The following is a 24,369-nucleotide window of genomic DNA, read 5'->3' on the forward strand; positions in this document are numbered from 1 at the left end:
CATTTGACTCGGACATGTTATTGTCCCTATTATTGATAGTGTGAGCAACCGGTGCCCCCTTACCGTGTTTATTTAAATCACAGTTTTAACTATCCTATAAAAGTCTAATAATCCTATATCTTATAAAACAAAGTCGCTTATCGTGTCTGTCTGAACTTTCTAACTCTTCTTCTTCTAAACCACCCAACGGATTTTTATGCGGTTTTCACCATTAGGTCGAGTATTTCTCAGGGAAGGTTTATATATAGTTTATTATGTGTACATTCTTATGTAAATTAACATAAATACGATAAATATGTATAAAGTCCTACCCGTTGAGACACTTTCGCGCATGCGCTGCTTTAATGGTAAGTACTACATGAAAAAAATGTACTAGAGTATTCTTCCTCTTAATAAGATCTACAAAAAAGTCCGCGACGACATATTTTTATCTTTTAAGGATAACGTGTAGTGATCATATTTCTGTGTAAAAATAGTAATTTCAATATATTTTTTATTGTGAGGGATATTTTTCCATAATGGTATTAATCCTTATCCTTTAAAATACTTTATTAATTTTCTACGTTAAACGAAGATAAAATTTGCTTTTTACACTATTTCGAAATTGCGAATAGTTTTAGAGAAAAACGCATTTAATTGTTGACACATTACGCCGTTTACTCATCAGCTGTATCGACTCAAGTTTTACTTATCCCTTACTCTCAGCATATAAATAAGTATATTAGTTACGTTGGCCATTTAATGTAGATCAAAACTGTCTTTTACTGTTTTTTTCATTTTAATAAGTACTTTAGAAGTTGTTACAATATCAAAACATCTTTGCTGCGAAACGCGCGCCGCGACGTTTTGCTTATACAAGCGCGTCATGAGCAGTCATCGGTGGTTCAGTGGTAGAATACTCGCTTGCTTCGCGGGCGGCCCGGGTTCGATTCCCGGCCGATGCATTCTATTTAATTTTCCTCACAGGCAGCCACGTAGTGCTTGCTTTTCATCAGGGACAGAATACCCTCTTCAGCATTAACCACAAGCTCGAAAAAAAAGACCCGCCCGCTATAGAGGCATAGCAACGAAGATTTAGATGCGTTTGCACGTATTGGATAATTGGAGTTGAATGTATTATTTCAGCGCGATATATTTGGTTTCATATTTTTTGTAGTTATTAGTAGGTAGGTTTTTGTTTATAATTTCTTCCGTTTAAAAATAGTCATTTAACTATCTAAAAATAGTCATTTAAATATATTTTAATAAGTACTTGAAAAGATTAGTAGCACAGACTTAAAATTACGGTACTTACTAAAAAATCCTTGCTGTGTAAAACAATTGGAAAATCCTTATTGAAACTACGAAAATGTGGATTGCATTAGAGTTTAATTAATTTTCACATTATCTTAAGTGCTTTGCAATCATACATTATATGAATAAACCAGTAGTAAAAGCGGGCGAAGCCGCAAGGGGGTCGCTAGTAAAATAATAAATAAAAATAATTCACAAAAAAGAAAAAGTATTTTTATCAAACAAAATAAATAATAAAATTATCGTTTTAAAATAAAACGCCATTTGTAAAGTATAACATAAACAAGCACACACTTACCCGTCAAAGCGGCAACGTCGCACACGTATGTGTGCGTCCCACGAAATACAGGTATGGATAGATTTAAAAAAAATCCTACGTTCAAACTGTTGAGGTACCTTGATTAATTTCTCTATTTCTAGGTTTGAAATATTTTACCCTATATGTCCTCTCTTCCACCCTGTATAATAGTTGCTGTATCCGCCTTGGTAACTTGTTACCAGTTATTTTTGTAAATGCGTAAGGGGTTTATGGTCCGTATGCACTGCTAGTGACCTACCTTCTATGCAGTCCCTAAAGTAAACTATGCCCGCGTAAATTGCTAGTAATTCCTTATCATTGGTACAGAAATTTTTGACTATTGCTTAATTATTTTGAAATTAAACCGAGAGTTTTCCATGTACTATTTTCTTTTTGTTGAAGGACCGAACCTATACCGACGTCAGAGGCATCAGTCATTAATGCCAATGAAGTACTTATCATTGGAAGAGATAGTGTAGCCGCGTTTTCGTAAATATTTTTTTTTACCCATGCAAACTATCTAAAACCCCCTGTACGCGCGCCGCGTTCGGAATGTGATTATGATAAAAATTGATCATACCTACTATTATTACTTATCTTCTCAACCATAAACACTGTAAAGTTACCGTGGTCGTGAAAAGAGTATCCTTTTATTTAAGAAAATCAATTTATTACTAATGTCAACAAGTTTCTAATGCGAATATTTTTTTCTGTTACATTAAAAAAAATAATCACAAGAACACCATTTATAATCTGCGAATGAAAGTTGACACACCGATGACAAATACAGACAGTTGCATCTGTGTGCCTAATGTCATACGTCTGACGGACGTCATAAATAGACGGCAGATCGGCATTGAAGTTCACTTCACAATAAGTTTTCTTCTTCACCATGAACACTTCTAAGTCACCGCGCTCGTGCGACACATTCGTCGTTTTGCCACCGCTAACCAAAAACAATGTTGTCATATTTGGTAAAAACTCCGACCGCCCACAGGACGAAGTCCAAGAAGTTATACTGTCTAAGGATCGAACTCGAAATGCCAAATTAAAAGTGAGTAATCAGTCAATTATAAATATATAAGTATATAAATTACCTTTAAAGGTATATATTTTAAAAATATTTGTCCATCTTAATAAAGGTATATAAGATAAAAAAAATGTACTAGTCTAGTACAATTAATGACATAATTGTTTTTTATTTTGTCTAACTTGTGTACCAACCACTTAAAATTAAAAAAAAAAACATTATTAATTAATTATTATATGATAATATAATAGTTCATTAATAATGGATATTTTTTTACTAACAAATATTTGTGAACAATTATTGTTATACAGCATATCTAAGTATAAATTAATAATCTAATTAATAATAACAAATTATTAAAATTTGAAAACAATAAGAAATTATGGAAATGGAAAACTAATTTAAAGTGCTTAGAAGGAAAAAAGTTCAAATCTTAGGTGCACCTTATTGTTTTCCTGTTAGTGAAAATTATAATTCTATAGTAAATAAACAAGCTTCAAATACCCATTGGTTATTCCAATATGAAAATTTATGTTATTATATTTTTGATGATGAATATGAATGATACATGCTTATGAAATTAAATGTTACCTCGGCCTATCCTGCTATAAAGTGTGTACATGCTGTACACAAATATTGTAGTTTCTATTAATCAAATAGGCTTGCCTAGAATTTTAATACAGTAGCAAATCAATCAAATTTTTTTTTCACTTTATTTTGTTGTATCTGTACTCATATTAAATATGCACATAAACATAGAGCAAAAAAATATATTGTTTTATTTTTATTTAGTAGGTAAAGAAACTTTTGCTTTAAGAAACTTTAATAACATATTTAATATTTTGAACCTCCGCCTCATTTTAAGAGAGTTCAGTTTCTGTCAAGACCATTACAATCTCCACTTCCTGCCACATTTGTGATACTTTATGTTTAGTGGCAATTTTGCCTCATTACAAGAGCAAGAAAATGAAAATATTCAACATCTCATATATTTTTCAAATGGGAATCAAACTCACAACATGTGTTTCCAGTCACACACACTTCTGAACTAGAGCCAATACTGCCCTCAAGTAGAACGAAATGCAGCAGACTTAACAGAAATTTCTCCCTACAATTTTTAAGTTATGTTGACCTGTTCATAACTACTATCACTTATTTCTAAAATCTATTTTCAATGCTACACTAGTATAAACATTTTTAATTTAGTTTCAGTAGGAAGAGGTAATACACCACCTATAGAATGATAAGAGCATGAAAGTTTCTTATTTAAATATGTATATTTAATAATAATGAACCACAAAAAACTCAGTTGTAGATGGGTTGAGGCCTCTTGCAAACTATAGATGGTTTGGTTGCTCTTGAGTCTACCACATATGAATCAACTCTAAACTTATTAAAATAAAAAATTATAAAAATAAAAACCTTGCAACATTTCTATCATAATTTATATAATAATGTTATTTGCATATTCAGACCAATTTATGTCACAAGTTTTTAAACTTATATATATATATTTGCGTCACACTGTACAACAGGCTAGTCAAAGAGAATTTAATGTAGAGTCACTCTATTTCTGCAGTGAATAATTTTCGAGACATTGCATGTTTGTTGACGACAGGTCTTGATACTATAGCGAGGAAATGAAAATAATTCAGCCCGCGGAGGAAATCGAACCCACACCCATACATATATTTGAAAATACTAAAGAATTAAATAAAATAGTAGTTTTATACAATGTTCATTTCAAATAATTACGTAGCAATTACTTAAGTGGCTTATAATATAAAGTGGTGACTCTTTTAATTGCAAATGATCATGACCGACGCACATTAAAACAATTGTACGCGACATGTGGGATTGTTTTTCTAATTATTATTTTGTTTTTATTTTCATCGCTCTGAATCCCGCACAAAGCGGGATAGACAATAGGTCTAGTACTTATTAAGAAAAGCCCTTCCCACTTTCCGACCAATTTTTGTAATAGATGGAAATCAAACCCGCAACCGTCGCGCTTGTAGTCAAACTCCATCCCACAGCTCCACGACGGCTCTTACTTTATATGTGTGACTTTATATCAAGTGAATAATGACTTTTTATTATGTTGCATAGTGTTTTTTTTTTGTTATTTTAATTCGTGGTAAAATAAAAAGTTTTATTAATGTTTTGGTTTTATGAAAATGTTTAGTACAATATTGATCGTTGTCATAGCATTTCACTTTCAGTCATAAATGAGAATCGATTATGATTCAAGTATTTCTTAAAATAATATGCAACACATGTAATTTCAAACAAGTCTCCAAAAAACTATTTGGCTAAATTAATAAATGATAGAGAATGGAGTATCTTAACACTTTTATTACTTTGCGTGTTTCTGCATAAAAAAATCACGACAATATACAATATACGACGTTAATGAAAATAAGACTGTAAATAACTATGTAATACATCAATTTAAGATTGAGACTAGTCGTAAAAAATTACTTCTCGAGAAAATTTATATTTAATACATATATTCTCAGGTAACGATGCAAAGCGCGGCGTTGGGTTCCGCCATTCAACACGCAATGCATCCAATGTCTTAATGGGAACGGTGTGCCTTAACACTAGATTACTAGGTTCCTCCTGCCTACTTTGCTATGAATGAAATACGGCGTAAACGTAAAAAAAAACAATCTGAGAATCAATCCGCACGTTAGAAAAAATATTGAAACCTAACTCTTTATCCCGTACATATAATACAGTTGAGTTGGCCTAAACTCGAGGCACAGCAGACACAGAGCAAAAAAAATACTACTTACCTCTAATAGAAATCGAACCCACAACCCAACTCTATATGAAAAGAAATGTTATATTAAACTTTTCAATGTCTATTAATGAAAATTTCAGTGTACATACATTACAATAGACGAAAGTCCAGATCCTTTGAACAGCGTCATACTAAGCAAGCCGTCCTGGATGTGGGGGGCGGAGATGGGGGCCAACGACAAGAACGTGGTAATCGGCAACGAGGCTGTGTGGACGGTCAATAACGAATTAGATGGTGATGCGGCACAGAAACGACTTCTGGGCATGGACCTTGTGAGGTAATTGTTTTGTAGCGGAGTACACCGAGGGAACGCAGTGTTAAGTCTGCGAATTCCCCACGCACTGCTCAATTGTATGTCGTGTGAACTCATAGGCTCGCCTTGTCTTGTTGCCAGACCTAGAAAGTGAAACTAATTCGTTCGAACCTACTACCGTCAACCGCTTATAGCCAGACACTGTTCCATTACGCCGCGACGGTCTCTATGTTAGATATATTATTGTGTCTTCAATTTTCACCCATTAAATTTGAGTGGTAGTTATATTGGTGTTGTCATCTTTCTATTTACTACCTTTTACCTGTCGCTTCTCCCCCGTGGTCACTTGAAAGTAACGACAAGCTATATACAAAACAAATATAGTTCCTGAGGTTAAAGTGTTCAACCAAACTTTAGTCCTTCTAATATTATTATTGATAGTGCAGTGTTAAATCAAGATTATCGTGTATAGTGTGTAGTTATATCGATTTATTTTCCCACGCAGACTGAAGTCGCAGGCGTAGCTAGTATTAACACAGATAATATTTACAGATTAGGCTTAGAAAGAGGCAATACAGCCCAAGACGCTCTGAACGTAATAACCTCCTTACTTGAAAAATACGGCCAAGGCGGTCCCTGTTCTGAATACGACGATAGTCATTTCTATCATAATTCCTTTCTTATCGCGGATCCCAATGAAGCCTGGGTCCTGGAAACCAGTGGAAAACTCTGGGCTGCTGAAAGAGTCACTTCAGGATATAGGAATATATCGAACGGACTAACTATTGGAACCAAAATAGATAAATGTTCGGAGGGCTTGCTGGAGAAAGCTGAAATGATGGGCGTTTGGAATGGAAAAGTGAGGTTTTTTTATTTTTTCTTGCATATTGTAAAGGAGACAGAGGGAACCTAGTGTTCATACAATTTGTCCTTTTTGGAGATATTAAGTGTTAAGTGGTAAAAACTTAATTCAACACGGTGGTTTTTCTTACCAGACTCTACTTTAAATTCAAGCATTTTCGGAATTGAGTGGTTTTTACATTCTCATGTTTATATTTTGTATACCTATAGTAGAGAGATCTGTCTGGTGTTATAACTGTGTGTTCGTTTATTTACCAATTTTGGAGATCACTGGGCTATTTTGTTATAATGATGTTTCTGTCGATATTTTGATTTACTTTTTAGTTAAAATTTTATTTAAATGTGACAAAAATGTATGTATAACATAAATATTTCTTATAACCTAAGACGGAAAATGTACAGGGATAAGAAAATATTCATGTTTTATTGTTTTTAAAAATTATATAGGTATAACACCTTGCTTTGCACTCCATATATGTTATTGCGTCATAATGACATCATCTTCATACTTTTTCGTTTCTCTATTCTCCGCCCAGTTACTGCGGGACTGGTGGATCTAAACACCACGTATTGTTTGATTACCAGGGAAACGGGGAAACTACACTACTTATTTTTTTTCAGGGTAAATTCGACTTCACCCTCGCATTTTTCTGCGGCGGTGATGAGCAAAGGCGGCGAGAAGGCGAGAAACTGCTAAAAGAGAGTACGGGCACTAAAGAATTCGATGTTAAACATATGTTTGAAATACTAAGACATACGGAAAGTGGTATATGTCGAGCTCGTGATGATACGTTCCCAACACAGGGAAGTCAGGTATGATTATTAATTACAAGCGACTTATATATAGCGATTTATATACTAATCTGAATCGCTTTCGTGTTTTAATAGCACTATCATTTTAAAGTATTTATTGTCTAGCATTTTTTTCTGTCATTTTATTCTGTTTTGAACTATTAACAAAAGTCATTTTTGATTAGTATATTTAGAAAACGCATAAATAAGTACTTATTTAAAACTATATTTACTTTTTTTTTCTTACTATTCTTTCTTTCTTTCTATTTATTACTTCAAAAAAGCAATAAGAACATTCATGATTTTTCACTTTCAATTCTTTACCTAGGGACAATGGATTTACATATATTTTTTTAATTTACAGGTTTCCTCTCTCTCTTCTAACGGCTTGAGCGTCCATTGGTTCACAGCAACACCGGATCCGAGTATTTCATATTTCAAACCTTTCATTTTTACGCCAAACGCTAAAATATCTTGCCATACTCAAAGTCCTAATGAGGTAATATTCTAATTTTGTTATTTTTTTTATATTTTGTATAGCGTAATATACAGCTCTAGGCTTTCGGTCATCTAATACATCATCTATTTAAACTTATCATTAAATTCTCTTTTACGTAAAATTGAAATAACTACTTGTTATGTATGAGTAATGAAACACACCACACATTCTAAGTGCCCAAGGTAACCAAGCAATTAAGGTATGTATGCACTGTCAAATACAAAAAATATATTTCAATTCCAAACATTTGTTTTTAACGTTTTTAAAGTGTAAGTTATGAAAGAAATTATGTATTTAGAAAACGTAAATATTTTAACGTAGAGGGATTTTAACCAAAATTTTTAAAATCTGCCTATAACTTTAATTAGTAAAAAACTGCCTGCAGAGCACATTTACACTTAACTTAATTTAATAATTAATTAATTAGTTATTTAATTTACATTTTAACTTATTTATGTTGTTAGCATCTCTGTAGACTACCCAATGATAAGTGCAACAAAGGTACAGCACTTCAAGATTACTTCGAAACTCCCTACATTAAAGTTTTTATATATTTTCTGAATAAATATCTATTAAGATTACTTATAAACATTTTAACGAACGCACGAGGCCAATCATGGCGCAGGGGCACAAAATGTGACTGTAAACGCGACCAGTTGTGGGTTCAAACCTCATTCGAGGAAATGAATTATTTATTTAAATTTATATTTCCATTTCTTCGCTCTCGAGGCACAGCGCGGTGTTAAGTTCCACCACTCAACACGCAATGCCTCCAAATGTCGGTGGAAACGGAGTGTCTTAACACTATGTTCACTAAGATACTAGGTGAAGCTGATTTTTATTTTTTTTATATATTTATTTATTTTTTCAGCCTAAAAGAGAGCACAACCTATACAAAGTACACGCTGAGCACGTCTCGCAAAAAAACAATAAGAAAATAACAAAATTATTAAAAGAAATAGAAAATGGTTGCCTCGTACAAATGGAGGATTTCATTCAGAAATATGAGAAGGAAGGAAAAGACGTCAGTGAATTAGATAATCTTATGGAGACTTGTGTTGAGAATGAACTGCGTGTTATTGTTTCTAAATAGTTTGTTCTTAGGTAGTCGGTAATCCGATTCCCGTGAAATAATTTTAGTTTTTTTTTATTTCTTTTCGTTTTTAAGTTTTCGGGAAGTGAATTTTGTTTATTTTTCTTTTTTTATTATCATAAAATGATTTATTGTAAGAAGTTTTGCCAGATATCTTTATATGTCCTTTGTTTTGAATTATTAAAAACAGTCCCTTAAAAGCTTAACTTTAATAATAATAATAATAATTTCAGTTTTATTTTGAAATTTAAATTAATGAAGATAAAATGTGTTGTAATTTTTTTGACTTAAATGTTTATGCTTAAATGATTCAAAATAAATGATTCTAGACGTAATTATTAATATTGACTAATTAATTTTAATTTATTTTATTTTATTAAATCAGGCAATTTTGTTTCTTTCTATAATAATGACTTTTTATGGAAAAAGAAATGTTTGTTTAAATAGTGATTATTTTCCCTTTGACTGTTATTTTGTCGTGGCGCTAGGACACAAGGGTATGACTGTAACGCGACGGTTGTGGGTTCGATCCCCCATTCGACTGAATTCATTACTAAATCGTAATATTTTAATTTCTTCGCTCTGCCACCAAGGCGAAAGCCCGGCGTTGAGTTCCGCCGTTCAATACGCAATGCCTTGAAAAATTCACCGCAAAGTAGGGAACGGAGTCTCTTAACACTAGGTTCCCTCTGCCTACCCTGCTGTGTGAGCGTGAAGCTGATTTTATCAATGATCAACATATTATTTGTAAATATTATATATATTTAATATATGTAAAATTTCCTTCCCTGGCAAAACAAATCAAAAGTTATTTTTTTCAAACAAAATAATTAATAAAATGACCGTTGTAAAATCCGCCATTTGTTAAGTGAGACGCACGCACACATAAACCTGTCTGCAGGGACACCGCCTTACACGCCTCATTCCGAAACCCAGTCGTAGATATTGGTGATAAAGTTCAAAGTTGATTAACCTTTAAAATCATACGTCTAAACTGTTGACGTATCTTAATTATTGTTTTAGGTATGGGTTTGAAATATTTTTCCTATATGCTGCTCTCGTAAAATGAGCGGGTACGCTTCCATTAGTATATATATATATAAAAATTTACATAAAAAAATAAAATTTACGACTGGCCTCAATCGTCTAAAGATATTCGGTGTTAAACCCTGTCTTTACGCCGTCGTGGTTCAACGGAACTGCGTCAAACTGTGTATGTGATGATTGATACGCGGTGAAGCTCTCCATGAAAGCTATATTTTTGTATGCTATATTAGTATAAGTTATACTTGTTTTTCTTTATATCAATAGTGCTTCTAAAATGTTTGTTATTTAAATATTCCTAGATAAATATAGAATATAGCATATTTATTTTAAAAAAGTTTTTTATTTTACCTTTTACATTACTTTTATTATTATTTTTATTTCATCACAAAAAATATGGAAATTACTAAATTAGAAAATGTACAAAAAACATCGTAGCTGGAATTGAACCCGCTCTTCTCGGATACCGTCGCCCCTTTTTAAATGTTTTCTTTTTTTAAATTTTGACTATTCGATTTTGACAGTCCGTTTGTGCACGCTAATCTCAGAAACGGCTTAACTATTTAAATAAAGTCACTGTTTTAGAAGACTTACCTTAACAATATGTTAGTTCTATTTAAATCGGTTCATAAATAAAAAAAAGTTATGTCGATATACATTGCCAGAATACTTGTACAAAATAAGTGCTTTCCCTAAAATACTTTAATAATTGGCTGAAATTTTAGATTTCAATATATGGATAGTCTTTAAAATGATGTTATTAGATTATCAATAAAGTTAATAACCCTTCCTTAGCAGTCGGGGAAAAAAAATATAGTTATTAGACGAATAAAATTCACGTGAAAAAATAATTGTGTAGTACAAGCGGGCGAAGTCGCTATTCTACAATAAAAAATAATAACTTGTCACTACGTTCTTTCTGTCATTTACCTTATACATTTTAATTTTTACGGGATATAGCAGGGTAAGCAGAGTGAACTTAGTGTTTAAGACACTACTTTCCCTATCATCCAATTATTAATATTGTGTTTTCAGTGGCGGAACTCAGCGCTGTGCTTTATCTCGTTACCGAAGCGAAGAAATTTTAATAATTCAGTCCCCCGAGTTGGAATCGAACTCACGACCGTCACATTTACACTTAAATAAAAGATTTATACTTCTTTCAACAAACAACAAATAAAATAAATAAAACTCACATTGTGAGAGAATCGTATTGCATTTATTTCTATTCCATGTACTTTACAACTTAATCTGAAGTATCACATAAATTCATATTTAAAAGCTTAGTTAAACATAAATAATACGCTACTTACAAAATATAGTTAAAACGTAGTTTCGCAAAATATTATCAAACATTATCAATTTCCATTCAATTTTCAATATATTACATATTACAACAAAATAAAGAATAATAAACATGCATTGTACTAATAAACAAATATAAAATTAAATTTTCCATGATTTTTGGTCCAAAAATATTGAAATGAATGTTTCATATTGCGAAACTAAGAGTCACAATTCCACAAACTGAAAACAATTCAGAGATTTTTCAATTAAATGCTTCGTTCCAAAAGCTCAACAATAGTAATTCGAAGTAAAACTAAAACTAACAACTAAGAGCGTCCCGATCCCATCGAGTGATATGCGACAAGAGGCGAAGCAACAAAAAAATACACCTCTTCATATTTTTTGGTTTGAAGGTCAAGATAAATTTAAAACTTAAACGACATTTAAAACTAACCTAAAAAGTTTTGTATTCATTCAATTAATTAATAATTAATGAGATCTTGGTTATTATTAGACGAACGGACGTTGACTTTGAAAGGGCACGAGTAATTTTCAAAATGTTACTGTTCAAAAAATTATCTATATTTGATAAAAAGCAACAATTCACTAATCATTTCATCCTGTCTTCGGTATTGAACCCCTGGACTTATTTTATTTATATAATTTTACTATTATTTTAAACAGATCGTAAGCCTTACTCGTGCATTCAGAGGAAAGTACAATCCCATCATAATTATACATTCTCTGTCTCTAATAGAGGATAGACCCGAGAAACGGGCCTCAGATGTTCATTACAGAGAATTTTTGAAATATTAACTTAACTATTAAGTTTAAAAATTCATGCCACATTTAAAAAAATAATATTATAATTGAAATGATATCAATAGTCAAATAAGTGGCGTGACTGTTCCAATAATAATTAGTGTTTGACTGTTGCCTGGAAAAATAATCCCATAATATTGTATATAAATGTTATTTATAGGAAATTCATTAGTTTTAGAAGAAAGTATTGGCCAGAAAATGACTACTACACTCTAATAAACTACTATTACACTTATCTTTGAGTTTTATATCTAAATTAACCTAACGCGGCCACGAAAGAAACATTTAAAATAGCTAACTTAATTTGAATTAAATATTACAATTAAATATATATTACAATTAAAAACCCCTAGAAAAAGACACTCGTGACCGCATACGAAGTTTCACTTACAAATGTGAGAAGAAATTATTAAAATTAAAAAAAATCATACATATATACAAAATGGCAGCTCGTATATTTCATTATTTTAAAAAATGAGCTTACCACTTAATAAAAACTGCGTAGACTAAATTGAAATACTGAAATTCCATAGACCGTCTAATACCTATTGAATAAATAGACATTCATACAACAGTTAAATATACCATAATATATAACATTTAAAATTGTGAACGATTATAATTAAAATATTAATGAAAACCTGACTGATTATCTGACTGATCGTCTTATACCTACAAAATTTAACAGAAGAATTATAATATTACAGTTATATGAAATATTTATAGATTTTAAATGATCATTCGTTTAATGTGACTTCATTGCTCCATAATTTTATTTGAACATATTTTAAATAGATTTAGATTATTTCATCCTTATACAATTCGTCAATTATTATATTCGTCAAGTATTTATAAAAAATAGGGTTAAAGAATAAAAAAAAGGGTTAAAATGGCGTCACAAATATTGTGACATAAACAATTTAAAAAAAATATTAAAATAAGATAGTACCTGGAATGTCATGTAGTTAAAATGAACGGTTAAACAGCTAAATAAAGCCAAGCCAAGTGATATTAAACGCCATTTGTTAAATAAAAAACAGAACAAATCAATTGTGACATTACGTATATAATATTTACATTCTAACACGTATTTATTTCATAAAATCCAAAATTGCTAAAAATTTTATTTTCAAACATAATCTAATTAACGTCCATGTCAAGGACTTGTCCATTAATGGGCAACAACATTCAAAACTTAACGCCGTCATTCTAATGACACGTCATCCTTTCAAACGTCATTAAATGACATTGACAGAACTATGACATCAGAGCATAATGCCAGCCGACATTACGATCTGAACTTCAGCCTTCCCAATACATATAACATGTATATAATAATTTAAAAGTTATTGTTTAATATTAAACGAGTGCACAGATATAATATACTAGAGTTAGCAAGTTGAGATAGAGATGAGATAGAGTTCATTTTTTTGTTCTTTTTTAAATTTCTTTCAAATAAGTACGTTTGCCTACTTTAATATATTATAAGTGTATGTAAATATTTTATAACCTTATTAATTAACATCAAAACATCGAAAATTGTTTTAAGCTACTTAATAGATTTAAAATTTATATGTATATATAATTGTATGTATTGTAAATGAAACACTGAAGCTACGTTGAGACCTTGACTTATTTCAATAGACAATAATATGGCAAAAAAATTGAATCCAGTCATCTTCAACATTTTTAATGCAGCGTTTTAGATCTCTTCGATCTTTTTTGGGCTTTCGATGTCCTCACCCATGGGAGCATGAAGTCACTGGAAAGTAATTTATCAAATATATTATTATTAAGAACCAGATTTATATGGCATCATTTGTATCCTGTTTTAAATATCATATAATTCTAATATTTATCGATCTATAGATCGATAGACAAACATTATTAAATGGCATTCATCAGTAACGTACGCTGAATCGAGTTTTTATTTATATTATTTTATGGATATTAGAATAGATATATTAGTCTGTCTATATAGCTAGCAACCCTGTATTGATGTCTTCGTTCTAAAAAAAGACTATAATTATTTTGCATTTAATCTCTTTAGGGACATGTTTTTGTACTTTCATTTTCAATATTTTATACATTATGTTAATTGCCAAACGTATGAAAACTAACAAATTCTTAACAATCCGTTATACAAAACAATGAAAAACATAAATAACAAAGATTACATTGCCACACATGGTAAAATGAACATTAAGTAAGTTATTTAAAATTTAGACGCCATTGATTTTTTTTTTGTTTTCATATTTTAACATATCACTATCCCCGAAAAGATTAACACAAAAAAGTACACACTAAAAAGAACTAGGAAAGCAGCAATTTTAGAAAGCAAAAGAAAAATGTATTTTAAAGAACACAAATACATATTATACGCAAGATGTCCGACATGTAGGGATTTTTAAACAACAAATTAATATTATTTAAGGTAAATAATTATAATGTTCTATTTTGTAACTAGAATTTAATAGAAATTGATAAAAATGTAGATAAAATATTCCTAAAAAATAATAAATTAATATATTTGTTAATTATATTAATGTTACTTTATATAAGCAGGCTGGCAATTATTGTATGCCTTTTGGCTTTAATAATTGATATTCTAACACCATGGACAATATTTTTGAAAGTAACATAACTAGTTCAGTTTTTCGACTTTAAACTTTCAAGTGTATTAAAAAAAATTTTTTTTAAACAAGGTGTTAGAAAATCATCAACAATATATTTTAGAAATAAAAAGAAATATTTTTTTCTTTAGTACCTACCAGGCAGAGCGAGCTAATGAAAAAATAAAATAACCCTCGTGTGAGAATCGAATTTACACTATACTTAAACATTGTGTCACTACGAGGGTCTCGTATTATTAAATGATCGTTTCTAAAATATTGATTGGCAATGTTATTTCTTTTTTAGACTAAACATGCAAACATGGGTATGGTAAGAATAGAGGAGGTCGGGTGGTCCTTGCCCGCCCCAGAACTGTTTCCTACCTCCAGATTCTAACAAAAAATTTGCTTTCGAAAATTAAAAAAAGTCGTTTACAGAAACAATTCTGAAGCCGTCAGAAAGACCAGCCCCCCTCCCCCCATCCAATTTTACTTACTACTTCTACTATATGATACGAATATTTTAATGAATAGAAAACTAAAAAACTAATTCTAATATTTTCCACTCCCATTCACCCTTTCGTTCTTCTTCTCGTATAAATATTTAATATGACTTTTATTTATAAGATCAATCGTATATTTACGATATCCATCATTACATGGCGTAATATATCTGTAATGAAATGGACATATTTTAAAAATTATTGAAATTTAATTAGAATTTTACCATTTTATCTGATATTGAAATATTCTATAATCAACTTAAACAAATATTATTTCTGGATACAATATTTAACCTTAACCTTTCAAATTTTATTTGATAATTTCGTAATAATTAATAACTTTCTATTTCTTTATATTTTTTGAAGAAACAAAATGTGTCGCGATTTTTTAAAAAAAACAGTTCCCTTTACCTAATCTAAAACTTCACACCTAAATTGGACTTAGTTATGCAAAATAGACACAACTACATCATAATATGTAGAACAGAAAAAAAATCGAAACAAAAAATACAACAACACATTTAAAATTGTTAAAATTTTAGCTTTTTACCTTTATTTTTGCGTTAAATTTACTCAGTATCTATATCAGATGACGAAAAGAACGGATCATTCACCTGATCTTCGTTTAAGCCTGCACAAAAATTTTAATACATTTCTTCAGTAATTTCACTGTCTAAAATAAGTTATTATTTTGTTTTAACTTATTTATATTTACGTAAATTAATTATAGTGTGTAACAGTGAAATAACTGGTTAGACTATAAAGATGATGTTTTAATTTTAAGATTCCTTTTTCAATACATGACTATGTCCAATAATCTTGTTTATTTTTTTTCATGTGCATATTTTCATATCAAAATTAATGAAAACTAACAAAAAATATATAAACTAAAAGAGTAAAGAATATATTTCATAATTGCTGTCTAAAATCAACTTACATGCCTATTAGAATGATTTCAATTACTATTACATCGAAACGATACGTACAATCTTACCATTACCTAAAAAAATGTCCAAAAAAATCCAAATTTGTATAATAAAACTACAATAATTAACATTATCTAAAAACCCTCTAAATCCAAGCATAATATATACATAACCTATAAAAAACCACAAACACAAACATCACCCACCACCCAAAAAGAAAACAGGCAGAGAACTGAGTCATTACACTCACATCAGCTGCAATTGCGGTAACGGTTCACCGAACGCTGTGACTGGCAACTCTCCGTTAGTGATCTCTATATATTTGGCGTGTTGAGGTCTCTGCCAGAGCGAGTAGACGGACGGAAGACTGACGGTGGACCAGTCCCTCTGTCTTTGCCTAAGTCGTTCGACATGTCGTTGTTCCCTTATTCGTCGCATATGCCACCTTGGAGGGAAATTATAAGTTTTTTTTAAAATCGCCTTTTTTATAAAACAGCACAGTTGCGTGCATAAAAATCGACCAACTAACAACCGACCAACTATAACTAGACAGTGCAGTAACATTTTGTAACGCGGTGTCTTGTTCAGATGTTTAAAGATACCTGCGATACACTCATGTCACTGCTAACTCAAATAGGCTAGGTATATTTGGTCAGTATTTTGTCGGACTGACCGAGGTAATAACCATTTTGACAAATGGTAATCAACCTAGTCGGTAATCAAACTAGTTATAGATGGTGACTACCAAAGTGAATTGACAGTTCAAAAAGTTTAGTAAGTAACATTTCTTACTATGTTAGAAAATGATGAATTCATATTGTATAAGTAGGTCGATTTTTTTGCTCGTAAGTGTATTATATATACTTGTATTATCTTCAACAGTTTCCCTTAGAAGATAGTATCTCCCGACATGTGATATTTATATTTTACGTATTGTATAGAGTATAGGGACTGACTATAGTACTAGTGTAGAAATGTGTATTTTAAGCTTCGCCTTTTTGTATTATTTTTAGTAATACAAATTTTGTATAATTTTTGATAATATAAAAGCTTTTATACGCCTTTTCGGGAACAAAAATATTTATCTTCAGGTATTTCCGTTAAACAGGGGGTTGATAATTCTTATGTCTTGTTGCTGAAGGCACCCAACATTTCACTATTCTCTTAGACGAAGCATATATAAACTATATGGCGGATTTTTGTTTTAAAGGGCATATATTCAGTACATACTGGTGGTAAAATTAGTTAGCATAGTCCAGATCGTAGGGACTAGACGGATCGGACGAATTTCATTTGTCAAAGAGGAGATTAAATGATTAATTTATTTACAAAAAATTTCAACATACAAAATAAAAAAAGAAATAGTTGAAGACTGAAAAGAAAACATCGCTCATTTGGTGTAACAATTAAGTATTTGTACTTTTTGAAATATCGTTGACCGCAGCGTTTGGCTCTCCTTTCTCTCTGACTACCCCGCTAGGGATAAAGCGTGAAGATAAGCATGTATGTATGAAATATCGCAGGAGACGCAATAGAAGTTATGTATTGTCTTTCTGCATATATCTATTTACTTTTGAAAAAAAAACGCAATTACTTTATTGTTGCACCAAGCAAGAGCCATAGTCATAAAAAATAAAAGTGAAATTCGAAGAATGTAGTTCATTTTCAACCACCTTATTTCTATGATTACGACGATAAAACCAATCGAACCGTTCCATTTCTGCTCTACCTTTGCTACCACCACCACCACCTCATAAATTTCAAATATAATCAATATAATTTCATATAAACGCATATTATGCTTATGTTTTGAAATGTATTATTGCCAAATATGGCAACATTATTGTTTCTGACCGTAATTGCCTTCGTTCCTCTGCTTCGAGTTTCTGATGGCGCTTCTCAAATACTTTATCATCGACATTTTCCGTACCCTCTAGAGTGTAGCTGCTCGTATAAGGCTTTTCCCGCCATCTAGGAACCTAAAATTGTGGTTGTTATACTCTATTATTTATCTGTATATTTTATTAATAATTAGTTTCGTCTATCCAGCGAATTCTTCTATAAGCAGCTAATTAAGTAGCTAATAATAGGTTACGGGTTCAAAATCAGTCCTCAGTTCAGAACTTCTCAGTACCCTGGTATTTCTTATTAGAAATTATTAAATTTCTATTTATTTGTTACAATATTGTTTTGTTCAAAACCTTCTTTTTTAGCACACACCCGACAGAAGGTGGAACATGCAATAGACATGCAAATTCTAATTTCCCAAATAATAGGTATTTATTATTATAATTATTACGAATTCTAATTTACCACACAATATACGAATACGAATTCTAATTTACCATACCATAATTATTAGTTAGTTGTTAGTTTTAAAATATCTAACTAATAGGGTCAATAACCTTATTGTCTTTAAAAAAATATCAAAGAAAAAAATCTAGCTTTCGGAGTTAGCAATGTTAGCGTTTTTGTTGTATGGTTCATACATTTACCTCAACAGTGGACGCTTGGTTTTGCGTGGGTAGGTCAAGATCGTCGATCTTTAAGTCTGGGTCTAGACCGAAATACCATGACAAGTCTGGGTCGCCGACTAAAGTGGGGTACGCCTTATTCGTCATCATACCGGGAACGGGCGACTTCTTTCCGCGGGCTGCAGCTAAATTATTATAAATTTTATATCAAACTGTATTCAAACAAGATTTAAATTGCTCTTAGGGTTCTCAATAATTAATTAAAATTAACAATTGATTATTTTGTATTTGGGGCCGATATAAAATAAGACACTACGGGGACATATTTGAATTTAACAGGTAAACCTTACCAAAAAACATACGAATTAAAAATTATAATAAGCTTAAAAAAGTTTTTCTATATCTAAGATATAAAAATCTGAAAATTTAATTGAAATTTCCGCTTTATAATAATTTGTCCGACGAGTCGAATTGTACGGCATAATAAAATATAAGACCAATAAAATCGTGCTATATTCGATTTTGACAGGTGACCTATTGACAGATTTTAATTAGAAAAAAAAACAATAATTTTAAATAGGGAAAGAAAAAACGACCAATAATAGGAAGGACGAAAGACCAATATATAGGGATAATAAGGTGTAAGATCAATAAAAATTGGGGCATAAAAGGACATTTGGATATTAAATAAACAAACAAAAAATAGATTAATTTTCCAAGCCCCTTTATTGTTTATGAGCTTTTCAATATTTTAGGTAATTGATTATATTGGGGTAAGTCAAGCCAATATATGGGGCAACTAACATTCAACCAGGGCATACCAGGTATATATTCGAATTTGACAGGTAACTGTTTATTGGACAAACAAATAAACCAATTTATATTTAGTTTCGAAAAAAGCTTTTGAATGCAACATGGTTCAGATATATGTCGAAAAAGTGCGATATATATGCATGTACGTGCGAAAAGTTGAGAACGGAGTGATTTGACACTAGGCTCTCTTTAATAACGCTCGAAATATATTTAAATATAAAATAAATACAATAGCTTTAGTTATCTTATATAATGTGTTAATTTAAACCTTTATAAATTAATATTTTCCTTTGAAATCATTCTAAAATGTAGGTTAGTTTATATTTTTAATGACAGCGTGATTAGCTAACGATAACACTACTAACTGTGATAATACTTATATTAATAAAAAAAGCACTGAAACTTAAACATACTTAAATATGTACATAAAAATAGGTATAATATTGTTAGTAATAGTATTCTTATTAATGTTGTTATTTAAAACATACTTTAGGACATAGTTATGTAAGATTACTTGCTTATATATTATATTTTAAAAGATTTAAGTAAATTTTCAAAGCCTTTTGCAATTAAAATACAAAAAAATTATACATTCGCAGTAATATTATAGTAAGCATTTTTTTTTCTATATAGCACGTCAATATAACACAAAATCAGAATTTTTCATAAAATTTATTTGTATATATATTTATAGCAATAATCGCATTTGCATATGCATAGCGTAAAACCTTTGACATATAACTGTTTGAAAAGTTACTGATAAATTATTATTTATCAGATATCGTCCATCTTTTCTCGACGACAGTAATATTTTCAACTTATCAAAACAGTAAAACAAATACATGATAATTAAAAAAATATAACACACAATACTAAAAAAACTGAGTGAACTGAACACCTGATGTGTTCAGTTCACTCAGTGAAGTACGTTCTGCGAGGTCTCAAGCCGAGCTTTGCATGTGTGTGAGTATAAATATATACAGTGTCTGGTCTAGAAGAATTTATACTTATATTTTTCTTTAATGTTGGATATTTTTTATTAATTTCTAGTTTTTTTAAGATTTTTTTTGCTTCCACTTTTCTAATCACTGACACAAACGCAAAACTCAGCTTCAACCTTGTAAACTATACGCTGTATATAAAAAAAATTCGGATTATGGACCAGGGACCCTACTCTTGACGCTAATATCCAATTATCAATCCTCAATAAATTTCATTTCGTACTCTTGAAAGTAATGAGTTGCCAAGTCCACTAGCGCCGTCTACTTGATAATTGCGTAGTCAATATCTAAAGTGCAGCTTGTTTGAAATTAATTTGTTATTTTTCTTGTGAAAACGGCAATAAAATGGGAAATTTAGTGCTTATGTGATATACATATATAATATTAACTGATAATTAAAGTGCTAAGCAATTTTCAAATGTGTAATACAGATTTAAGTATATTTTCAGTGGACTCATCTTTTGAAGGAGTTTCATTAGATTAATGAGTGGTTATTATGTATCTGTCAGTTATAACGGCGGTTGATTTCAAGAGTACCAAAACTACGTCGCCACAGGATTAGATTGACTAATGTTAGACGTCAAAATGGGATTGATATTAGTTTCAAGAGTAGGGCCCCAGAAGCTACATACAATTATGGACTTTGGACTTACTTTTGCCCCTTGTGGCTTTAGCACGCACGGCCGGTTTCGGTTGTTTCCCTGGTCCGGTAGCTGAGAAAGCCCTTTTCCTACCACGACGACTATCCGCACCCCGTTTTGGCTCTACAAGCTCTTCCTGTATGAAATTTTAAAGCAATATATTAATATATTATTAAGAAAAATGGGAATAGAAATACATAAAATACATATATAAAACACAATATAAAATACATTTATACATTATAACGCATCAAATTCAACCTAAATAAAAAATGTTAACAAATGACAAAATTTAAATAATGTATTTAAAAAACTATAGAACATCTCCTTACGTATCTGAAATTTCACAAAACAGAATTAAAAAGGTATATAAATGCTCATAAATACATATAAGCGTGTATAAAACATCCATAGCTAATCGTGCCTTGGGGGCGGGTCACCGTGGTGCAGCAGTGACTTTTAAGGTGATGGGTGATGGTTGAGGATTCAATGTTATTTTCATTTCCTTGTTTTAGTTACACAACCGCGGTACTTAGGGAACGGAGTGTCTTTACACTAGGTTCCCTGCATGTCTTGGTATTTGTGAGATACAGCGTGAACCTAAAAAACGATTTAAATCTCACCTCAGGAGTGTTAACCAGGCTAGTGGTCCGACTAGTCCTTTTTTTCGTCTTTTCCGGAATGATCTTCTCATCTGGCACATCCAACTCATTCAAACTGTCCAAAGTCAACACAGCGTCCGACGAAAATAGCTCTTGAAATTCACTCGCATCTAACGAAGGCAATAATGAACCCAAATCACTAGAACCATCGCCGTATGAAAATTCACATTCATTCAGCGTTTCAGCTTCTACTTCAGTTTTAACTTCAGTTTCGTGTTCAGTCACTTTCTCGTATAGCCGCCAATCGATTTCCGGTTCAGTCTTAACCAAATCCAAATCAGGATCTGTTATTATTAGTGTCTTTTCTGGTTCCTTTTTAACATTGTCATAGGCCGACATGAATCTGTTTACATTCGCTTTAGTATCAGACAGATGAAACATTCTAGACGACTCCCCCATATTATCTCTAATTTTCATTCGACCATGATTGGTTTTTTGTAGCATTAATTTGGGTATGGGCGATTGTTCTCTCATATCAGCTTCGCCTAATTGATAAGGGTCTTCTCCAGTAGGCGTGGTATCAATTAATTGTAATCTATCTGATAAGGAGCCGAATTGAGATTTTGATAACGTTGTAGTTGTTGAAGTGACGGTGGCTGTAGTCCTCGATTTGCCATATGTGTTTAGTGTTTTAGTTTTTTTTGTAGAAAACGCTTTGTCGAAGCATGTTTCGCCTTCGCTTGTGGGCGCTGTGGAAGTGATAGGTGTTTTTGAGTTAATTTAAGTTAACTTTAGATTTATATTTGAAATTAGATATGACGATATAATTAATATGGTTTAGTATTAATCACGATAAACAAACTAAATAAAAAAAATCGTATATACATATTATAGTAAACAAAATAAATAGTATTAGAGTAAATATTAAAATAAAAATAAATAAAATGTTACACGAAACATTATAATACTGAATAAATCAACAGCAAATCGAACCGATCGGCCTCAAGCCTATTTATTAATTACCTGTGCTCGTACTGGGCTCCGGTGTTTCAGTTTTCTTAGACATACGATGTAAGGAGCCCAGACTGCCGGATGTCCGTCGACGATTCCTTTGTAACCTCTGTATGGGTGTGCCGCTAGAATAGAAATAAAATATTTATTAAAAATAAAATACTTTTTAAAAACAAGCTTATTTTTTAAAGTATGAAAGCAAGCAAATTTTTTTTCTTGCATTTGTCTACTGTATTTTACAAAAGTAAAGTAAAATCAAGTCGTTTCAAGTCCTTTCATTTGATACCCATATCAGGTAGGTTGTGCAAAAAATTATCAAAAAAACAAATCAAAAATAAAATCAACTTCACGCTGTATCCCGCATACAGCACGGTTAGGTAGAGGGAACCTAGTGTTAAGACACTCCATTCCCTACTTTTCACCGAATTTTTCGAGGCATTGCGTGTTGAGTTTTCGTTTTGGAAAGATAATAAAGAAGTATTCTTTTCAAAATGCCAACCGCGTCGATTATATTGGATAATATGAGGACTCATTACACAATAAGTCCTGAGCCTATGGGATAGAAGCTTTTAATATGTAAAAAATTTTTAGATTCATCATATCATTCTTTTTACAGATTCAGCGACATAATACATCTATTTCTTCTATCGAATGACTTTACTTTTACCAATTTCAAAAGATTTTCTTTAAAGGATTTTTGAAAGGTCACAAGTCCACTATTATCGAAAAATTACGTTTTACTTAACCTCATTATATGTATGTATGTAAATAATGAACAATTTACCTATTTCCGCAAAACTACGCATATCCGCAAAATAACGTTCAGTTTTTAATTGATAGTAACTTTCATAAACTAAAAATGATCGAAATATCTGCCTTTAGTTAAATTTCCAAGAACATAGTTTAAATAATTCGGGATTGTTTTTAATTGGACTTATTTGGTGACGTTATGAAATATAAGAAAAATTGTACGACTTTTTTTATTAAGTTCTTTTAATAAAAAAACATTTTAGCCCAACGCTGTATCTTGCACATAGCAACGTAGGTAGAGAGAACCTGGGAACGTATTGTTAAGACACTTCCTTTTTCCAATACAAAATTCGGCAGGATGCTTTGAGTGGGACTCGAACCGACTACCTGTTGCGTTTACAGTCGCACGCCCCTGCTCCACGACTGGCCTCTAATAAAGTGATGAATAAATAAATTAAAAAGTTACCTATTAGAAGCTACAGTGTACATTGGATCGGGTCTTGTTTCAGTACTCTCCTCTGTTTTCGGTGTTTGGCTCTTACTAACGGTCTGGCTTTTACTGGCCAAAGCGGGACTTTTACTGGTAGAGGCTTGACATTTACTAGTTGACGCTTGACATTTGCTACTGGAAGCTAGACTCTTAGAGGCCTGACTCCTAGATGCCAGACTCTTGGATAATGCAGCTCTGCAGCTATGAGTCTTGCTGGTAGATGGGCTCTTACAGCTTGTTTGACTTTTACCAGTTTCTCTTTTACTAGAGGTCGGATTTTTGCTCGTACGTTTAGTTTCAATCATTTTCACGCTTTCGCTTTTTGGTTTCTTTTCTGTGGACGACGATGTGGACGTCGACGGTAATACAGTTTCAGGGACGGTATAGTTGTGTACTTCAGCTACAACTGTTAAAAAAATAACTTGTTAAGCTTTTAAACTTCTAAATATATTATTTTGTGTCTATCAC

At 31.4% G+C, this 24,369-nt stretch overlaps 2 protein-coding genes and 1 non-coding gene across 9 annotated transcripts in view; 2 read left to right on the forward strand and 1 right to left on the reverse strand.

The window, feature by feature from the left end:
- Window positions 1-873: 873 nt before the first annotated feature.
- Window positions 874-944, forward strand: TRNAS-GCU (transfer RNA serine (anticodon GCU)). The gene has a single exon. It is a non-coding gene; the product is annotated as a tRNA-Ser (tRNA).
- Window positions 945-2,392: 1,448 nt separating this feature from the next.
- On the forward strand, window positions 2,393-9,267 carry LOC146527355 (secernin-3). The gene is made up of 6 exons (XM_085206574.1): window positions 2,393-2,645; window positions 5,508-5,704; window positions 6,233-6,539; window positions 7,163-7,354; window positions 7,698-7,832; window positions 8,704-9,267. Exons 1-6 carry the CDS (start codon window positions 2,484-2,486, stop codon window positions 8,923-8,925), a joined length of 1,215 nt encoding a protein of 404 aa, XP_085062700.1. The 5' UTR covers window positions 2,393-2,483; the 3' UTR covers window positions 8,926-9,267.
- Window positions 9,268-11,168: 1,901 nt separating this feature from the next.
- Window positions 11,169-24,369, reverse strand: part of LOC146527356 (uncharacterized) — a 63,444-nt gene continuing 50,243 nt past the window's right edge. For 4 of the 7 annotated variants that reach the window (XM_085206550.1, XM_085206549.1, XM_085206548.1 and 1 more), the window contains 8 exons: window positions 23,878-24,307; window positions 22,674-22,786; window positions 21,672-22,399; window positions 21,061-21,184; window positions 18,615-18,778; window positions 17,974-18,098; window positions 16,370-16,564; window positions 11,169-13,840 (listed from right to left, as the gene is read on the reverse strand). In XM_085206550.1, coding sequence (XP_085062676.1) covers window positions 13,768-13,840; window positions 16,370-16,564; window positions 17,974-18,098; window positions 18,615-18,778; window positions 21,061-21,184; window positions 21,672-22,399; window positions 22,674-22,786; window positions 23,878-24,307 — 1,952 coding nt within the window. In that variant the 3' untranslated portion in view covers window positions 11,169-13,767. Of the gene's footprint in view, window positions 13,841-15,743; window positions 15,825-16,369; window positions 16,565-17,973; window positions 18,099-18,614; window positions 18,779-21,060; window positions 21,185-21,671; window positions 22,400-22,673; window positions 22,787-23,877; window positions 24,308-24,369 lie in introns of those variants that run through there. The other 3 variants (XM_085206555.1, XM_085206554.1, XM_085206551.1) reach the window with 3 other exon arrangements.

Source organism: Heliconius melpomene, chromosome 21, assembly GCF_056956725.1.
Source record: "Heliconius melpomene rosina isolate 202511_hmr_F chromosome 21, ASM5695672v1, whole genome shotgun sequence".
Lineage (NCBI taxonomy): Eukaryota > Metazoa > Arthropoda > Insecta > Lepidoptera > Nymphalidae > Heliconius > Heliconius melpomene.